At 34.0% G+C, this 20,700-nt stretch overlaps 1 protein-coding gene across 1 annotated transcript in view; it reads right to left on the bottom strand.

The window, feature by feature from the left end:
• The window catches only part of LOC143680793 (complement factor H-like), a 133,395-nt gene that overhangs the window by 12,901 nt on the left and 99,794 nt on the right, over window positions 1–20,700 (bottom strand). The window contains exons 15-20 of the mRNA XM_077157294.1: window positions 19,797–19,973; window positions 13,944–14,126; window positions 13,269–13,478; window positions 10,418–10,591; window positions 9,573–9,749; window positions 8,399–8,575 (exon numbers count right to left, since the gene is read on the bottom strand). Of these exons, the coding sequence (XP_077013409.1) occupies window positions 8,399–8,575; window positions 9,573–9,749; window positions 10,418–10,591; window positions 13,269–13,478; window positions 13,944–14,126; window positions 19,797–19,973 (1,098 nt within the window). The remainder of the gene's footprint in view (window positions 1–8,398; window positions 8,576–9,572; window positions 9,750–10,417; window positions 10,592–13,268; window positions 13,479–13,943; window positions 14,127–19,796; window positions 19,974–20,700) is intronic.

The following is a 20,700-nucleotide window of genomic DNA, read 5'->3' as shown; positions in this document are numbered from 1 at the left end:
AGCAGAAAGCATGGAGGCAAGAAGACAGTGGGATGATATATTTAAATTACTAAAAACAAAAACTGCCAACCAAGAATTCTATACCCAGCAAAACTGTCCTTAAAAAAATGAAGGAGAAATTAAAACATTTCAGAAAAAAAATCACTGAGAGAATTTGTGACCAAGAGACCAGCTCTGCAAGAAATACTAAAGGGAGCACTAGAGACAGAAACAAAGACATAAGAAGAGGTGTGGAAAAGAGTGTAGAAAGAAGGAAAATTAGATATGACATATAAAATCCAAAAGGCAAAATGGTAGAAAAAAGTACAACCCATACAGTAATAACACTAAATGTTAATGGACTAAACTCCCCAATCAAAAGACATAGACTGGCAGAATGGATTAATAAACAGGATCATTTTATATGCTGTCTACAGGAAACACATCTTAGACCCAAAGATAAACAAAGGTTGAAAGTGAAAGGTTGGGAAAAGATATTTTATGCAAACAACAACCAGAAAAGGGCAGGAATAGCTATACTAACATCCAACAAATTAGACTTCAAATGAAAAACAGTTAAAAGAGACAAAGAAGGACACTATGTATTAATGAAAGGAAAAATTCAGCATGAAGATATAACAATCATAAATATTTATGCACCGAACCAAAATGCTCCAAAATACATGTGGCAAACAATGAAAGCACTGAAAAGAGAAATAGACACATTACCATAAAAGTTGGAGGCTTCAATTCCCCACTCTCATCAATGATTAGAACATCTAGAGAGAGGATCAATAAAGAAACAGAGAATTTGAATAATACAATAAATGAGCTAGACTTAACAGATATTTATAGAACATTACACCTCATAACAGCAGGATACACCTTTTCCTCAAGTGCTCATGGATCATTCTCAAATATAGACCATATGCTGGGTCACAAAGCAAGTCTCAATAAATTTAAAAAGATTGAAATCAAACAAAATACTTTCTCAGATCATAAAGGAATGAACTTGGAAATCAATATAGGCAGAGCGCCAGAAAACTCACAAATATGTGGAGGCTCAACAACACACTCTTAAACAGCCAGTGGGTCAAGAAAGAAATTAGAAGAGAAATCAGTACATATCTCAAGGAAAATAAAAATGTAACCACAACATATCAAAACTTACGGGAAGTGGCAAAGGCAGTGCTAAGAGGGAAATTCATTGCCCTAAATGCCTATATCAAAAAAGAAGAAAGGGCAAAAATTCAGGAATTAACTGTCCACATGGAAGAACTAGAGAAAGAAAAGCAAACTAACCCCAAGCAAGCAAAAAGAAATAACAAAGATTAGAGCAGATACAAATGAAATTGAGAACATGAAAACAATTGAGAAAATCAATAAAACCAGAAACTGGTTCTATGAGAAAATCAATAAGATTGATGGGCCCTTAGCAAGACTGACAAAATGAAGAAGAATGAGGAGGCAAATAAATAAGATCAGAAATGGAAGAGGAGACATAACCACTGACCCCACAGAAATAAAGGAGGTAATAACAAGATACTATGAATAACTTCATGCTAATAAATACAACAATGTAGGTGAAATGGACAACTTCCTAGAAAGGCATGAACAACCAACTTTGACTCGAGAAGAAACAGATGACCTCAACAAAGCAATCACAGGTAAAGAAATTGAACCAGCCATTAAAAAGCTTCCCCCCCCCCCAAAAAAAGGCCAGGATCCGATGGCATCACATGTGAATTCTACCAAACATTCCAGAAAGAATTAGTACCAATTCTGCTCAAACTCTCCAAAAAAATTGAAGAGAAGGGAAAGCTACCTAACTCATTCTATGAAGCCAGCATCACCCTCATACCAAAACCAGACAAGATATTACAAAAAAGAAAACTACAGACCAATCTCTCTAATAAATATAGATGCAAAAATCCTCAACAAAATTCTAGGAAATCGAATCCAGCAACACATTAAAAGAATTATACATCATGACCATGTAGGAGTCATCCCAGGTATGCAAGGATGGTTCAACATAAGAAAATCAATTAATGTAACATACCATATCAACAAATCAAAGCAGAAAAATCACATGATCATCTCGATTGATGAGGAGAAGGCATTTGACAAAATTCAACATCATTTCCTATTGAAAACACTTCAAAGGATAGGGATACAAGGGAACTTCCTCAAAATGATAAAGGGAATTTATGAAAAACCCACAGCTAATATCATCCTCAATGGGGAAAAAGCGAAAACTGTCCCCCTAAGATCAGGAACAAGATAAGGATGTCCACGATCACCACTGTTATTCAACATCGTGTTGGAAGTTCTAGTCAGAGCAATTAGATAAGAAAAAGAGATACAAGGCATCAAAATTGGAATGGAAGAAGTAAAACTCTCACTGTTTGCAGATGATATGATACTATACGTCAAAAACCCTGAAAAAATCCACAGCAAAACTACTAGAGCTAATAAACGAGTACAGTAAAGTAGCAGGTTACAAGATCAACATTCAAAAAATCTGTAGTGTTTCTATACACTAGTAATGAACAATCTGAGGGGGAAATCAAGAAACGAATTCCATTTACAATTGCAACCAAAATAATAAATTATTCAGGAATAAATTTAACTGAAGAAACAACAGACCTATACAAAGAAAACCACAAGAAATTGTTAAAAGAAATCACAGAAGACCTAAATAGATGGAAAGGCATACCGTGTTCATGGATTGGAAGACTAAATGTAGTTAAGATGTCAATTCTACCTAAAATGATTTACAGATTCAATGCAATACCAATCAAAATCCCAACAACTTACTTTTCAGGAATAGAAAAACCAATAAACAAATTCATCTGGGAAGGGCCGGGTGCCCTGAATTGTTAAAAGTATCTTGAGGGGGAAAAAGCGAGCTGGAGGTCTCACGCTGCCTGACTTTAAGGCATATTATGAAGCTACACTGTTCAAAACAGCATGGTACTGGCATAAAGATAGATATATCAACCAATGGAATTGAATAGAGTGTTCAGATATAGACCCTCTCATATATGGACATTTGATCTTTGATAAGGCAGTCAAGCCAACTCACCTGGGACAGAATAGTCTCTTCAATGGTGCCTAGAGAACTGGATATCCATATGCAAAAGAATGAAAGAGGACCCGTATCTCACACCCTATACAAAAGTTAACTCAAAATGGATCAAAGATCTAAACATTAGGTCTAAGACCATAAAACAGTTAGAGGAAAATGTAGGGAAATATCTAATAATCTTATAATTGGAGGTGTTTTATAGACCTTACACCCAAAGCAAGAGCACTGAAGAAAGAAAGAAAGAAATGGGAACTCCTAAAAATTAAACACTTTTACGCATCAAAGAACTTCGTCAAGAAAGTAAAAAGACAGCCTACCAATGGGAGACAATATTTGGAAACGACATATCAGATAAAGGTCTAGTATCCAGAATTTATAAAGAGATTGTTCAACTCAGCAGCAAAAAGACAGCCAATCCAGTTACAAAATGGGAAAAAGACTTGAACAGACACTTCTCAGAAGAGTAAATACAAATGGCCAAAAGGCCCATGAAGAGATGCTCAACGTCCCTGGCCATTAGAGAAATGCAAGTCAAAACCACAAGGAGATATCATCTCACACCCACCAGAATGGCCATTATCAATAAAACAGAAAATGACAAGTGCTGGAGAGGATGTGAAGAAAGAGGCACACTTATTCACTGTTGGTGGGAATGTCAAATGATGCAACTGCTGTGGAAGGCAGTTTGGTGGTCCTGAAAAAGCTGAACATAGAATTGCCATATGACCTGGCAATACCATTGATAGTTATCTACTCAAAGGACATAAGGGCAAAAACAAAAACGAACATTTGCACACCAATGTTTATAGCAGCATTATTTACAATTGCAAACATATGAAAACAGGCAAATGTCCATCAACAGATGAGTGGCTATAGAAACTGTGGTATATACATATGATGGAATATTATGCAGCTGTAAGACAGAATAAAGTTATGAAGTAGATAACAACATGGATGGACCTTGAAGACATTATGCTGAGTGAGATTAGTCACAAACAAAAGGACGAATACTGTATGGTCTCACTGATATGAACTGACATTAGTGAATAAATTTGGAATATTTTGTTGGTAACAGAGACCATCAGGAGATAGAAATAGGGTAAGATATCGGGTGATTAGGGCTGAAGGGATACAGACTGTGCAACAAGACTGAATACAAAAACTCAGAAATGGACAGAACAATACTACCTAACTATAATATAATTACGTTAAAACACTGAATGCAGCTGCATGTGAGAATGATAGAGGGAGGAGGGATGGGGACATAAATGAAATCAGAAAGAAAGATAGATATTAAAGATTGAGGTGGTATAATCTAGGAATGCCTAGAGTGTATAATAATAGTGACTAATTGTGCAAATTTAAAAAATGTTTTTGCATGAGGAAGAACAAAGGAATGTCACTATTGCAGGGTACTGAGAATAGATGGTAATTAATATTTTAAAATGTCACCTTATGTGTGAGACTAAAGCAAAAAATGTTTATTTGGTACAAAATTTATATTTTGACTAGTGCATCTCCTAATATAACTTTGAACACCATAAGTACTTGGAATCTCAGGTAGGACCTGAGATTTTGTTGGTTTTTCCAGAGTGATGTCCCGATGAATCCCAGAGTGATTCGATCAGTGAGTGGAAAAGTATTTGCAAAGCCCCCTTTGGGGAATGGGAAGAACGGGGAGGAATTCAACTTCCCCATGTCGAATTCTTGATATTCTCACAAGCAGCGTGGACAACCAAAACTATAGGTTGAGCCCCCAGTTTTGGGGTTTGTTCATATGAAACTTAACCCCACAAAGGATAGGTCAAGTCTACTTAAAATTTAAGCCTAAGAGTCACCCCTGAGAGAGCCTCTTTTGTTGCTCAGATGTGGCCTCTCTCTCCAGCCAACACAACAAGCAATCTCACCACCCTCCCCCTCTCTACGTGGGACACAACTCCAAGGGGTGTGGACCTTTCTGGCAACGTGGGAAAGAAATCCTGAATGAGCTGAGACTCAGCATCAAGGGATTGAGAAAAACCCAAGAATGAGCTGAAACTCAGCATCAAGAGATTGAGAAAACCTTCTCAACAAAAAGGGGTAAGAGTGAAATGAGACAGTGTCAATGGCTGAGAGATTCCAAACAGAGTCGAGAGGTTATCCTGGAGGTTATTGTTACGCATTGAGTAGATATCACCTTGTTATTCAGATGTAATGGAGAGGTTTCAGGGAACTGCCTGAAAATGTAGAGCTGTATTCCAGTAGCCATGTTTCTTGAGGAAGATTGAATAATGATATGGCTTTCACAATGTGACTGTGTGATTGTGAAAACCTTGTGTCTGATGCTCCTTTTATCTACCTTGTCAACAGATGAGTAGAACATTTGGAATAAAAATAAATAATAGGGGGAACAAATGTTAAAGCAAATTTAGTTTGAAATGCAAGTGATCAGTGAAAGTGAGGGGTAAGAGGTATGGTAGGTATAATCTTCCTTTTTTTCTGTTTTGTTTTTATTTCTTTTTCTATTGTCTTTTTATTTCTTTTTCTGAATGGATGCAAATGTTCTAAGAAATGATGAATATGCAACTAAGTGATGATATTGTGGATTACTTATATATATATTAAAGTTTTATTTGGTTTGTTAAATTTTTTGATTAATAAATAAATTTAAAAAAACAGGAAACGTCAAGTGTTTGTGAGGCTGTGTAGAAATAGGAACACGTAGGCACTGCTGGTAGGAATGTAAAATGGTGTAGCATCTGTGGAGGACGGTTTGGAGTTCCTCAGGAAGCCTATCCTATGACTTGGTAAATACCCAGAGGATTTGAAAGCAGAGACAGGAACTGACATTTGCACACCAGCGTTCATAGTGGCATTATTCACTACTGTCAAATGATGGAGACAACCCAAATGTCCAATATCTGATGGGTGGATAAATCAAATGTCGTATATACACTTGATGGAATATTATTAAGCTACAAGAAAGAATGAAGTTAAAGCACACGACATGGATGAACCTTGAGGACATTAAATCAGACAAGAAGGACAAATATTGTATGATCTCACTAATGTGAAATAATTATAGTATGTAAACTTATAGATGTAAAATTTAGAACACAGGATACTAGAATATAGAATGAGACCAGAAAGATAAGGAGTTTTTGCTTAATGTGCACAGATTTTTAACTAGGTCTAGCTTGAATATTTGGAAATGGATAGAGGTGATGGCAGCACATTATGGTGAATATAATTCACAGTCCTGAATTTTGGGTGCATGTGGTACAAGGGGGAATTTAGATTCATATATGTCATCAGAATGAAATCTGGAGGTTGAAAGATGAGAGTGTATAGCACAGTGAAACTTGGGGTGGCAATGACTATGATTGATAGTACAAATATGAAAAGTTCTTTCATGAATTGAAAGAAACGTATGCCACTATTACAAGGAGACAATAATAGAAGTGTATATGGGGAAAATGTACCTATTGCAAACTATGGATTACAGCTAGTTAATAGTACTATCGTAATATTCTTTCTTCAATAGGCAAAAATGTACACACCAGTACTAAGGGTCAATGATAGACGGAAATAAGGGATATGGGATATTTGGAGTTTTCTTTTTATTCCTTTTTCTGGATTAATGAAAACGTTCTAAATTGATCATGGTGATGAAAGTACAACTATGTGATGACACTGTGAGTCAACAATTATATACTTCGGAAGGATTGTAGGGTGAGTGAATGTATCTCAATACCAAAGCATTAAAAAAAAAAAAAACTGATGACTGAAAATTTCCCAAATTGGGCCTAAGGTATAAATCTACATGATCAAGAAACTGAGTGGACTCCAAACAGGAGAATTCCAAATAAATTCACCCTGTGGCACATCATAATCAAACTGCTAAAAAGTAAAGAAAAGAAAAAATCTTGAAAGCACCTGGAATGAAATTATGTAATAGGGGATTAAATATTCAAGTGATACTTTGTTTCACATCCGACCATGAACATCAGAAGGAAGTGGTACAATGCTTTTCAAGTGCTGCAATAAAACAACTTTCAACACAAAATACAAACAAGCAAGCTAATCTTTAGGAATAACAGCAGCTAAAGATATCTTAAGATATAGAAATTCAAGAGAATTTTCCTCCTACAGATATACCTTTAAAGAAGGGCTAAAGTAATTTCTGCCAATATTAAGGAAAAGATAACAGAAAAACGATTGAGATTTCAGGAAAGAAAAATGAAAAATAAAATTCATAAAAGTAGGCATAAATATAATATCTATCTTAACATGAGTTTTGTATATGATGCATGAAATCATATTATCTGATACATCAGTGTATGTAGACAAAATACTTCAGACATTTATATTAAAAATGTGGGAAAACTAAATGGACCTTAATGGAAGTAAGATTTCCTTACTTCACCTGAAATGATAACATGTCGAGGCCAATAGATATTGATAGGTTTTCCATATGTATTGTCAATACCTAGAGGAACTGCTAAAAACATAAAACTAAACAAGGAGATGTTAACAAATACAATGTAGAGAAATGAAAATGAAATTCTAAAAATGTCAAGGAACCCACAGGGAAGACAAGAAATGGAATTATGAACAAAAAAGGAAAAAGAAGCACAATAATGAGATGGCATATTAAGCCTTAATATTTCAAGAATTTATTTATATTACGTGTTGTAAATATACCTGTTCAAAGACCAAGAAAGAATATGTGGAAATAAAACAATACCAAGTACATGCTGACTCCAAAAAGTTAACATTGAAGATATAAACTTAAATATATTCATAGTATAAATTAGAAAGTATTATACCAGGCGAACATTTAATTTAACAAAATAGAAGAAGCTAATAAAATATTCCTTTTACTGACTTATTTTATCTATTGAACTCTAAATATGAATTACCACAAGACCAAGTGTGGAGACTTCATTTTCTCTGAATGAGGTCAGTTACTCAAATCCAATTAGATATAATTAATATGCTGAAGATGCTCAAATTTATATCTCATTGTATGATCACTTCCGGCCACATCTTGCAAATTTCAAATTAAAATATCTTTTACATGTTTATTCTGAAGGAAATAACTCAGGGTCTTAATGCTTAATTTAGGGAATTTTCCAAGATTTTAACTGCTCCTTTAATACATCCAATCATTCATAAAACAAACCTACCGAATTACTTGTTTGGTCCACAAAATGAATGGGATTTTAAGCACGATTATTTTATTTTCATTTAAAATAGCATATTCCTTGAGCACTATCTCACTATATATTTGCATCCACACATGTATCCCGATTATTTTCTCTACAGATTTTTGAGAATAAAATACTCTACCTCTGCATTTAGGTAATTCTGTCCAGGTTCCATTTAGGCATGTCACTTCTACTTCCACAAATAGATCAAAAGGTTTGATGCATTCATACCGTACTCTCTCACCAGGTGGGTATCTATCCATACGGGGGGATATAACATTAGCATTTTCCACTAAGGGTGGATTCACACAGGAGATATCTGAATAGAAAGGAAAAAGTTTCCTCAGTTAGTGAGCATTTTGAATAGCAATTCAATGAAGGAGATTCTAAATATATTCCAAGGCCGATTTAAAATCAGTAGATAATTTGTTATGTAAAATTTTACTAATTTCAAAAATTATATGTAAGATTGAAAGAATGTCAGTAAATACATTTTCATTACAAGATTTGAATGTCTACATCCTTAAATCTCTCTCTCATCTTTCATTATATGTTTGAGAAATCTTTTTTCTCCTCTATGAAGTCAGTGAACATAAGAATGGTATATAAATATAAATTACAAAAATTCAATGTGAATTTAGAATCTAAAAAAGGCATAATAAAGAGATCATGTGACATCAGATTGGATAAGCAATTATCCTTCTCATTAATCAGAAATTTAGTCCCTTAAAAAAGTAAGCAGAGGTATGCACTTCTAGAAAATAGGTCAGAATTAAGAGCACACTTTGAAAAATAATACAGTTAATTAGGAAGATAGCAATCAAAAAGATTCAGCAGATGTGAGAAAGTAGCAGAAAAATAAATTTTTAAGTGACAGAAGCAACTCTAATGACTCTTTTGGAAAATGCTTAAGGACACTGCAATGAACAATGGTATCATTCATCAGAAATTACAAGAGAGTGTGAAGTAATAACAGGCTACAGCTGCAGTTCCCAAATTGAAGTGCACATGCACTACACTGGGGCCTTGTCAAAAAAAGTGTCATAACCTCCCACCAGAGTTTCTGCTCCAAGGACCCAGCTGAGCCATGAGTTTCCATGTCTAACAATTTCATAGAAGACACTCATGCTGCTGATCCAGGGAAGACTCTGAGTGTCACTGAGTGACAAGATACACGTGCACATCCAGTCCCATCTTTTTAATCAGTTCTAAAAATTAGTCTATATCCATTTCTAAATGGTGCTAGAAACAAAAACTTCTATATTCTATTGCTTAAAGCACTTCAATAGGTAAATTTTAAAATTTCATGACAGTACCTCTGCATTTTGGACTTCCTATCCAGTTTCTGTTAATACACTTAACAATATTTGATCCATCCAATTGGAAATACTCTGGACATTTATACATTAATTGCTCTCCAGATCTATATAATTTCTTCTTCTGACTTACAAGTATGGCGTTACCAACATTGGGTAATCCAGAACAATCTGTTTCTAAAGAAATATATGCACTTGGTCAGTAAATATTTAAAAATACATAATAGCTAACAATGAAATACTAAAATAATATCAACTACATATCAAACCAATGAATGCTATACAATATTTTTCATAACTTGACAAAACATGTTTGTAAGGAGACAATTTAATTGTGTTTAATTATTCTACATTTATCAAAGGGATAAAGTGGAAATAGTAATATCAGAAGCCTGAGAAGATATATGTAGTTCTAATGCTTGCAGACATTCTTACATCTTGCATTTACCTTCTAACCTTCCTCATACCAGCCATTAACATTATGTGCATATTTCTTTCTCTTTTTTAGCTTCTGGAAAATTATATATTTATAAGGACATAATTCAAAAATTAATAGCAAAATGAATAATGAGAATGAGGAAGGACCAGCTCTGCTCCATCAACAGAGATGATCAGTCTGAGAATATATAATGGAGGATGCTGAAAATGCACACAAGAGGATGTGAAAAGGAGATAATTTGGTTCCTGATGTCAACCGTTTCTTATTACTAAGGTTCTACTTCTCTGCCACAACACAGCTTTCCAGAGATAACTTGTTAAATTCTAGAATTGCTGCTTGGTTGTCACTTGTACCATTTATGCTTTGAAAAATAGATATTTTTTTGTAGAATAAAAATACACTGTACTTTGGCATACTGGTGGAGGGGGCCACCTTCCTCCTAAACATTTTATAGAAGCAGGTCCATCAATCCCAAAGCCGATGTTACACGCATATGTAACTTCTTGTCCATATTCATAACTGTCCAAATTTGGAGAAGGAGCACCTTGAGGAATTGAAGGTGGCTTTTCACAAGGAATTCCTAAAAAGAAATTTTTTTGAAAAATAAATCCATAACACTAAGTCTAAAATGTAAGTTTATGTACTGGTTGTCATACTTAATAGCTTTATTTGAAAATAAATAATCCAATGACTACCTCATATCACAAAGGAGGTGTAAAATCATTTCCTAAACCCACCATTATAGTGTCTGTTCCTCTCTCAATCTGAGCAAGAACTTAAACTAAACTATCAATTCATTTATATGAAATAGGTGACTAGTGCTTCTCTACCTAACCAGGATGTTAAAAGTAAATAGACTGAAGATCAAGGAACCTAAGAAAAGTACTACTATATTGCAGGAAATCCAAAGGGACCCACGTAGGAGGCATCGTGGCTATGGGAGTACTTTGGACCATGCACACTGCTTATCTGATTGTGAAAGAAAACCCATATGAAGATGTTGTCAGCTGATCTGTTGACAATGGAAGCACTGGAGTTAATGAACTTAAAGATGTAGTTATAGAGTTCATCCTGGATGAGTGGGCCCTGCCGAACACATCCCAGTGAAAGCTGTTCAGAAATGTGATGTTGGGGAACATCAGTCATCTGGTCTTAGTGGTATATCAGGTCTGCAAATCAGATATACGTTCTAAGTTGGAGCCAGGAGAAGAACTGGGTAGAGAAGGAATAAGATTTTTCCAAAAACAGTATTCAGAACAATGTGTTAACTGCTGTTGTCTCAAAGCCCTTTTTTAGAGCTTCTTCACCAGATTTATTAGGCCCTCCAGCACTGTTTGAAAGTTATCAGGAATAAAGAGAACTTCGGGAAGTCTATAAGCTTCATGTCCACCCAGAGAAATCCATCTGTATGAAATACCTACCAGTTTTTTTTTAACACTTTAATTTTTATACTATAAATTGCCATTATTCTCAGAAGGAAATAGAGCTTCCTGAAGAAATGGATGAATTGAGGTAATGAAAATACAAGATAAGCCTAGAACTCATGGCACATAAAGAAGTGTTCGATAATGATAAGAAAAAGACAAAGAAACAGCTTCAAGGGACTCCCAGTGACCACGTCAGTGGATTCAGATCATCAGTATAGCTAAGAACAACAATAAAATAGGAATATTTGCATTCACACAGATATATATCAGTAATAAATGAAAAGAAAAAGGGAAGCTCTTTCTTCCATATATTAGCTTCCTAACAAACAGGCATGATTGAGTTAGAGAATCATATTTTGTGAACATTGCAGTAATAATTGTCTTAGTCAAGCATTATCAATACATGTTAAAACTAGTGGGTGAATTTTGAGAAGAAACAGGATATTAGCATAGTCTCAAAAATGTCCTTGGAAAACACTTGTCTTTACAGAAAGGAGAAGATAACTCTATGAAAAAAGAAGCTTGACAGACTATACCTTAGCCAAAGAATCAAGTTACGATCAACAGTAATAGGACAAAATGGCCACCACATCCCTGCCTCCAAGTGATCTATCTACAGGGAAGAACATTGTGTCATGTCAGAGGTATTCCTGACTGAGACACATACCTCTAGATAATGACATGGAAACATTAGAGAACCCCACACCGAGGCATATCCATCACAAGCGTTCAGCCTCTAAAAATCATAGAAAGACTAAGAAGACATTCCTGATTGAAGGATTCTTAAGACACATGGTAACTAAATGCAATGCCCCACTGTGAGCTGAGTCATTGTGTTATAAGGACGTAACTGGGACCATTGGTGAAACCTGACTGAGGGTAAAACTTGAATGATGGATAGTGATGCATAATTGTTAATTTTCTTTTTTAACTTGATGGGCGTTCTTTCTTTTTAAATGTAGGACAGTATTCTTGATTTGAGGGACAAACTAACATATATGTCATATGTCATCAACTTGGCAACTTGCTTAGAAAGTTCAGAAACGATAGGTAAAGAGGTTGGGAGCTTACAAGGGTTTGAAGCTATGTATCCCAGCAAATATGTTCTTAAAGCTAATCCACTCTTTACGGGTGTAGACGTTTTGTGGGTGGGACATTTTGATTAGGTTATTTCAGTTGAGGCTTGCCCGAGGTGGGTCTTAATCCTCTTACTGGAGCACTGTATAAGAGCATGAAACAGAGAGAAAACAGACGCTGTGAGAAGGACATGAACGGAAGATCAGAAAGAAATTCACAAACGGAGAAGCCTGAAGTTGAAAGCTGTGAAACCAGGGTGACAAGGACCAGCAGAGGTTGTCTTGTGCCTTGCTATATGCAAGGGGAGCTCAGAGTCACGGGATTGCCTGTTGGTGCCTTGATCTGGACACTTTTACAGCCTCAGAACTGTAAGCTTGGAAACTAATGGATCCCCATTGTTAAAAGCCAGCCCATTTCCGGTATGTTGCCTTTCAGCAACTTTAGCAAACTAAACAGAGGTATCGAGCAGAGTCTGTGTAATGTTAAATCACATGGGTTTTGTGTAGTTCTTTCCACTGAGATCTATCTTAACCTCTAAGTAGGAAACTTTTTGAATAAAAAGTTAAAAAACATGAAAAAGAAGAAATCCAAAGGGACATTGTAAAATTGTTTTTAATAGTAAATATACAATGATTTATATATACATATAAATATATATAATCAAAATAGTCTGGCTATTGACCTTGATGACAATTGATTACTGTTAATGAGTTACACTGAACACAGAATACTAGTTTGGCACACTGCCCTCACCTGCACACTGAGGTGTAGAATTCCATCTTCCCATGTAGCATGTTATCTCATCTTCTTCAGCTATCCTGAAACCATCTTCACAGGTATATCTTAACGTAGTGCCATGTCTGTAACGCCTAGGTTTGGATGTTTCTTTCCTTTCTTCAGAAAATATAAACGATTCAATGATTCCATGTTCTATAAGAGGTGGTTCAGAACATGGCATTTTTTCTAGATAAAATACAGAAATCAAAGGGTCAAGCACAAGCATAATATTTAAATTGAAAAATAAAATAAAATTTTATTGGAGGTTTTAAAACTAAGGTAATGTAAACAAATACTATTTTTAAAAACTGAATAGATATTTGCAACTTCCAAAGATATATATCCCCATAATATCTAAGTTATACCCCGTTGTTCAATGTCCACCTTCAATCTTGACCTTTTCCTCCTGAGGACTGAACTAGGAGTAAATGAAAGTTTATCCCATACTTAAAGAACGTTGCAGTGTTTTGCCTGGATACATTTGAGAGAAGTGAAAGAATGTTGATTGATTTAGACACCTAATTGTAATGCGTTGTTTCAGGATACAGTGTATTAGATATGGATGAAGGTCTTCACCTTCTTCAATTAAGCGACCCCCAGAGGCATAGGAACCTCAGTCGGAAAGAATGAAGCAGGTTGGGAACTACTGACCAACACAGCGTGGGACTGACTGCCATCTTCCATCTTGGCACACAATTTCTTCTGGTCCCTGAAGTAGATAATTTTCTTCACAGAGGACAGATACTTTTTCTCCATCCTGATAAGTTACTGTAGTTGTTATATTTTGAAGATTGGGAATTTGAGGTGGAGGAGGACATGATGGTGTTTTTACTTCTAGAAACAATAAAATTGATTGCTTGCTTAGAAAATCAAAAGTTTGAAAAAATTAAACAGATAATTTACAATAACTACATAATTCAGTAGCAATACATCAAAAATGATCAAATAATTATTATGCTTCATATTTATATATGTAATACTTTTTAGCTTCTATAACATTTTAATATTATCACTTTTGGTTGATATTCTCTTGCTCCTCCTTGCAGCGTATGCCTTTTATTTTTTTTGTGATAAATCTTACATAATTTATGTAAAACCTATTTCCTTTATTTCTAACCATTAATATGATTTAACTAAATTACACATTCAGGGAGATATTTCACTGCATACCCTGCATTAATTTTTATTACATCATCAGGTTTCTTTCTCTTTCTCTCTTTCTTTCTTTTCTTTCTATCTCTGTCTTCATCAATATGAATGTTTTAATTTTATTAAAATTATTTTCTGTTTCATTCCTGTTTTTAAATTTGTTGGCATATTTTTTCAATGTATTCTCGGGAAATTTTTCTTCTTTAATGACTATTTACTCACATTTTCTCCTAATAATCATAAATTGTACTTCCTCTTGGTACATTTTGCCAGAAAAATTTCTCCAAAGCAGAAATTTAAATCTTGGTTTCAACTATATATTTTTTAGCTTAAATTTACATTATACTAATTAATGCTTTACTCCTTCATACTATGCCTTTTTAGTGTATATGCTTTCCTAGCATCTAATTATAACACCTGTTGTGGTCAGGTTCATGTGTCAACTTGGCCAAGTGGTGGTACTTGTTTGTCTGGCTGGGCAAGTCTGTTGCGATGAGGACATGTCATAGAATTAAATCATGAGCATGTCAGCTGCATCCACAGCTGATTCCATTTGTAATCAGCCAACAGGAGTGTCTTCTGCAATGAGTGATGCTCAATCTAATCACTGGAAGCCTTTTAAGGAGGATTCAGAAGAGACAGGCTCTCTTCCTGCTTCGGCCGGTGACCCTCTCCTGTGGATTTTTATGGGCCTTACTAACATTGTCATTTGATTTAAAATATTTTTTATGGTAAGTCATAAGTGATTTATTATTTTCCAAAATGTGAGATGTGTAAAAAAGTATGTAGCTATTTCTCTTATTACATTATTTGAGCTTTGAATTTAGGATCATAATTTGAGGATGTTGATTATTTGGACATTTTTGAGGCTGCCAATATCACATGGAAATGGTCAATTGTTTTAAATAAATTGTCTTCATTATAATCAGACAATATAGACTTCAAGTCAAGGAGTATCATAAAGATATAAAAATAGTTTGTAATTATTTAAAAGAGTCCATGAATAAATCCAAATACCTTATAAATGTGTATATGTCTAAAAAATATCAAAGTAAAAAATGGATAGAACTAAATAGACAATTTAACAAGCCCAGTTAGCAATATTGACACCTTTCTTATTATGACTGGTAGAACAAAAAATCAGAAAGACACAAAAAATTGTTAAGACCACTAAGAGCCAATTTAACCTAATCCAATAGAGTCTGCATTTATTTTTTTATGTGACCATGACAAAATCATTAAAATAGACAGTATAATGTACAACAAAAAATAGTAATAAATTACAAAACATTGAAATCCTCCATAGTATGTTCTCTAAAACCACAGAATTAAATTCAAAATGAGTAAGAATAAAGTATATAAAAACACAAATATTTGTAACATAAACAAGAAGTTTCTACATAGCAGACAGATCAAAGAAGTAATCACAATAAAAATTTTTTAAAAATTCCAAGAAAATAAAATTTAAGAAAAAAATCTGTGGGACACAGCTAAAGCATTACTTAGGAAGAAAAATGTAGCTTTAAAAGGATAATATTTTAAAAGTAGATTGGTTAGAGCCACAATTTTATTTTTCACTTTAAGAAATGAAAAAAAGAAGAAAAACTAAAATAAAAGCTATTTGAAGGAAGAAAGCAATAAAATCAATAGAAAAGAGAAAATAGATAAAATTAACAAAGCTAAAAACAGATTAAGTTAAGAAAGCTCAAAACAGAGAAGAGAGGAAATAGAAAATATTAGCAAAACTAAAATTGGTTATTTGAAAAGATTAATTCAGTTAAAAATCTAGGAAAAGGGGTCAACATAAAAGTACAAGATATTAAAACTATCAAGAAGAAAATAAACTATACCACCAAAGTTCTAATAGATATTAAAAGGCATTTAGGATCTTAAATAACTATAAGAAGCAAGTGTATGCCAGTCAATTTTTTAAGTTAGATAAAATGGAAATAGCTCGTGAAAACTGCAACTCCCTTACATTGAGAAAAACAATATAGGAGGTACCCTTAGTGAACAAATTGAATTCTCCATTAAAAAAATCTTCAAACTATGTAAACTACAGGATCACATGGCTACCCAGATGAAATCTTTCAAACATTTAAGGAAAACAATATCAATGTTGCACATACCCTTTCAGAAAACAGGAACAGGGAACATTTCTCAATTTACTTTATGTCACTAAATAACAAAATCTTGCAAAATAGATATCACAGAAAAATGTAAACACAGACCAATTTCCCCATAAACAGAGGTGCAGTTATAGACTGAATTGTGACCCTCAAAAGATAAGTCTTAATCCCCCAGAGCCTCAGCAGGAGAATTTATTTGGGAGTAGAGTATTTGGGAGTAGACCTGGTCAAATGAATCCAATATGGTGTCCCTATTGGACCCTATCCAGTACTGCCTGTCCTTATAATAAGGTGAGAATTGGACACAAACCGATAGCTCAGAGAACACCAGGGGACAATCACTGCAGAGAAAATCATCAACTGCAAACAAACCACCACCAGAAGTCAGGAGACACATGGAACAGATTCTTCCCTCCATACTTCAGAGGAAGCATGGTCCTGTCAGCAACTTGACCTTGAATTTCTAGCCTTCAGAGATGTGTCTATACAAATTTTGACTGTTAAAATCACCCAGTTTGTGTTACATTGTTATAGCAGCTTTAGGAATCTAATGCAATTGCAAATAACCTAAACAACATATTAACAAATCTTCTACTTCAAAATATAGATGGACAAAATATCATGACTGAGTGGAGTTTACCCACTCAGTAATTAAACAGCTGTTTAATATTCAAAAATTGACATATGTAATTCATCATAGTAACAGAATTAAAATGAAATGATATTATTATCATATCAATAGATGCAGGAAAAGTATTTAACAAATTCAGTTGTCAACTGATTAAGAAGAGAAAGAATCATCTTCAATCTTATAAAAATTATCTACAAAAATCCTAGAACTACTATCTTAATTGTGGTGAAATATTTAATAAATAGCCCTCCCAATGCAGGAACAGGACAAGATTGTTTGCTCTTATCACTTCCTTTCTACGCTTACTGCAGATCCTAGCAAATGAAATAAGAAAAGAACCAAAATAATGTAAGAACAATACAGGAAGAAATAAAATCATCCACTTACAATGATATAATTGTCTACAGAGAATTCTAACAAAATAATAAATAGAATGAGTAAGGGAACTTAGTATGGTTGCAGGACACAAAATGAAATACAAAATCAGTGTTTTTTTTCTTGCAAGAAAAACCTCAAAAAATAATTTTGGGGCGGGCCGCGGTGGCTCAGCGGGCAAGAGTGCTTGCCTGCCATGCCGGAGGACTCCGGTTCGATTCCCGGCCCCAGCCCATGTAAAAACAAACAAACAAACAAACAAAAATATAATAAAAATAAATATGTTTCCCTTTCTTCCTTCCTTCTATCCTTCCTTCCTTCTCTGTCTTTCTTTAAAAAAAAAATAATTTTGAAGGATTGTGTTTATAATATTGAAAGAATAAAATGGGCATATATTGTTGAAATCTGACGACCTTCTACACTTAAAACAAATAATGAGAAAATGAAGGAGAACTCAATAATGGGAGAGATGCATTATGTTCATAGAGTGGGGAACTCAATATGGCTGAGATGTCATTTCTCTTTATTAATCAATAGATTTGATGTCAACCCTATTGTCATTTAAGTAGAAATTACAAGAAATTGAAAAGCTTTTTTTAAACTTCCATGGAAAAGCAAACAACAGAATAACTAAAACATCTTAACAATGAAAATCATAGCTTGAGAACATAATATAAAGCTAAAATTATTAAAGCAATGTGATTTGGACATAGAGATGAACAAACAGTCAAACGGGCTGAATAAAGTGTCCAGAAATAAGCCAACAGTACAACAGTCAACTGATTTCATTTCAGTTTTTAAATACGTGTTCCTAGAATAGTTTATCTATAAAGAAAAAAATATATCAGCTTCTACATTACACATACTCAGACATTTATATGAGCTGGATGCTATTCCTAGATATAAATAATAAAACTGCAAAGCTTCTAGAAGAAAATTTAGACAAACATATGCATGTCACCATGTGTAAATATTACTTGCTTCCATAAGAAAACAACTATAAGCATGTTGAACTCCAAGTATATAGGTTTACTTTCATATTGTATGGAAATAATTTGTATGTATCTAGGCTTGTAAAAATTGGTAAAACTAATGAGGAAATTGGGGCAAGGTCTCCCCCAGTTGGAGAAGAGTGTTACAAATATGAAATGTGGGTAGTTTAGAATGAACCCTGTGTTATGCAATTGGAACTGAAAGTGTCAATATGACTCAGGGTTTTCAAGATAAATATAGATAAATAGAGAATAGAAAGATGAGAGAATATAAATAAATGATAGAAAGATGATGGATAGGTTGGTAGATAATTGATAGGTTGTTGCCAGATAAATTGGAGATAGATAATAAATAATAGTTACAGGGATATGCATAAGTATAGGTGAGGATATAGGCATAGGTATATCTATATGTGGAGTTATAGGTATAGATGCATATATTTGTAATCAAAGGAATTAGAAGCTAAGGGACTCTAATAGTAATGAGCATACCTAGTACCCAGATGTTAATTTAAATTCACCAAGTTTATGGGTGCTTTGTGATCAAGCTAAATAATGCATAAGATATATTTAATATTTAGAAAACAATGCTTTGGCTAGTTTCTAAATTACTCTCAATGAATTTAGAATGGTGAATAGCTTTACTAATCATCTTAATTTGCTTAAACTTCCATTTTTACCTAGGAAACTACAAAGAAGAAGCAAAAAGCAAGTGAGGCAGAAAGTCACACCAACAGTGCTTTGTGGTGCTAATGCCTCCACAGGAAGGAAGGAACTGTGATAAACAAGTCATGCTGAAATTAGCAAGTGTGCTGCTTTTCACCAGATAAGCCCATTCCTACATAAACATCCTACATGGGCAGCTTCTGCAGATTTATGGCTCCCAAAATCTTCCTGCCCCAGACAACTCTCTTAGCTCACATCTTCTTTGCCTGCCCCTCACCATTCCCCCATACCCTTTCTTTGTGCTGAGTATATAAACTCTTCCCCTGCCACTGTTCTTTGAGCAGTGACTCTCTTTTAGTTCTGCTCCTACATGTGTCACTTAGCTCAATAAACTTGTTCTGCACCTTGGTTTTCAGACTCTGTTTTCAACTTAACCCTCTCCAGCTTGAAAAGTATTTGTAATTGTAAACAGCCAATTTTTTAAGAAGGGTAAAAAGATACAACTTTTATAAGTTAGGAAGAAATAGAATAAATTTTTCAAGCATTAAAAGTAAAAGCTTACCTGTACAGTTTAATTCAGGATGCCATATTCCATTTACACAGGTTGATTGTTTGTTTTCTTTTTTTCCTTTACATTTGTAATTTAAGTTGGTATTATGGTTAAATTCAGATATATGTGTTACATTTGCCTCAAGTAAAACTGATCTTGATGATTTACATTTCATAAGTTGGTCTGTTGCTGTAAAATGAAAATATTCCCATGATTGATAATTATAAAGAATCTAAAGAATTGCTATATAAAATTATTGAAGATTCAGTAGTATAATGAAATCATGATTTTTCTTGTAAGTTCCACCAATCAATTTATTCTTGGTCATTTTGCTTAGGATGGGCTATTAAACACGAAGATAAACTGTGTCAGCTCTTTGAAATTTCAGACAAAGTATTTGTCATAAAGACATTTTGCTCCTTGGAAATTTGAGGAGCATAAGAGATTCACTTCTTAGGACAGTATACATAGTAAAGAGTCATCCCACAACTAAATTTGGTCCAGTATTTAAAATCTCAGTAAATGTCCACATTCATTTTCTTGATTTCAAAATGACTATATTATATTTAATTGGAAACCTGAAAACATTAAATAAAGGCATGATTTGTGGGAATACGATATAAGAAGTTGTTAGTTTAAATATATTCCTCAATAAAGCAGATAAAACATAATAAGAGCACATACCTTATGATACACAGAATGTGAATATTTATGCAGATCTTTTGTATAATCACCACAAAAAAGAGACAGATACATGGAAATTGGGTGCTAAAAGTCAAACCTCTTTTCTACATGTAATCTTAGATTCTCTGAGAAGGTATTTAATACAGATCATGTGGTAGTCAAATAATACTGTAAAACGGAAATAGTAAATCTTTGCCGGCTCCTGCGTAAGTTAATATACCGACCATAGAGT

This window comes from Tamandua tetradactyla, chromosome 4 (genome assembly GCF_023851605.1).
Source record: "Tamandua tetradactyla isolate mTamTet1 chromosome 4, mTamTet1.pri, whole genome shotgun sequence".
NCBI classification, from domain to species: Eukaryota; Metazoa; Chordata; class Mammalia; order Pilosa; family Myrmecophagidae; genus Tamandua; species Tamandua tetradactyla.
The sequence above is the reverse complement of the archived record's forward strand: the minus strand, read 5'-3'. Positions and strand labels throughout refer to the sequence as shown.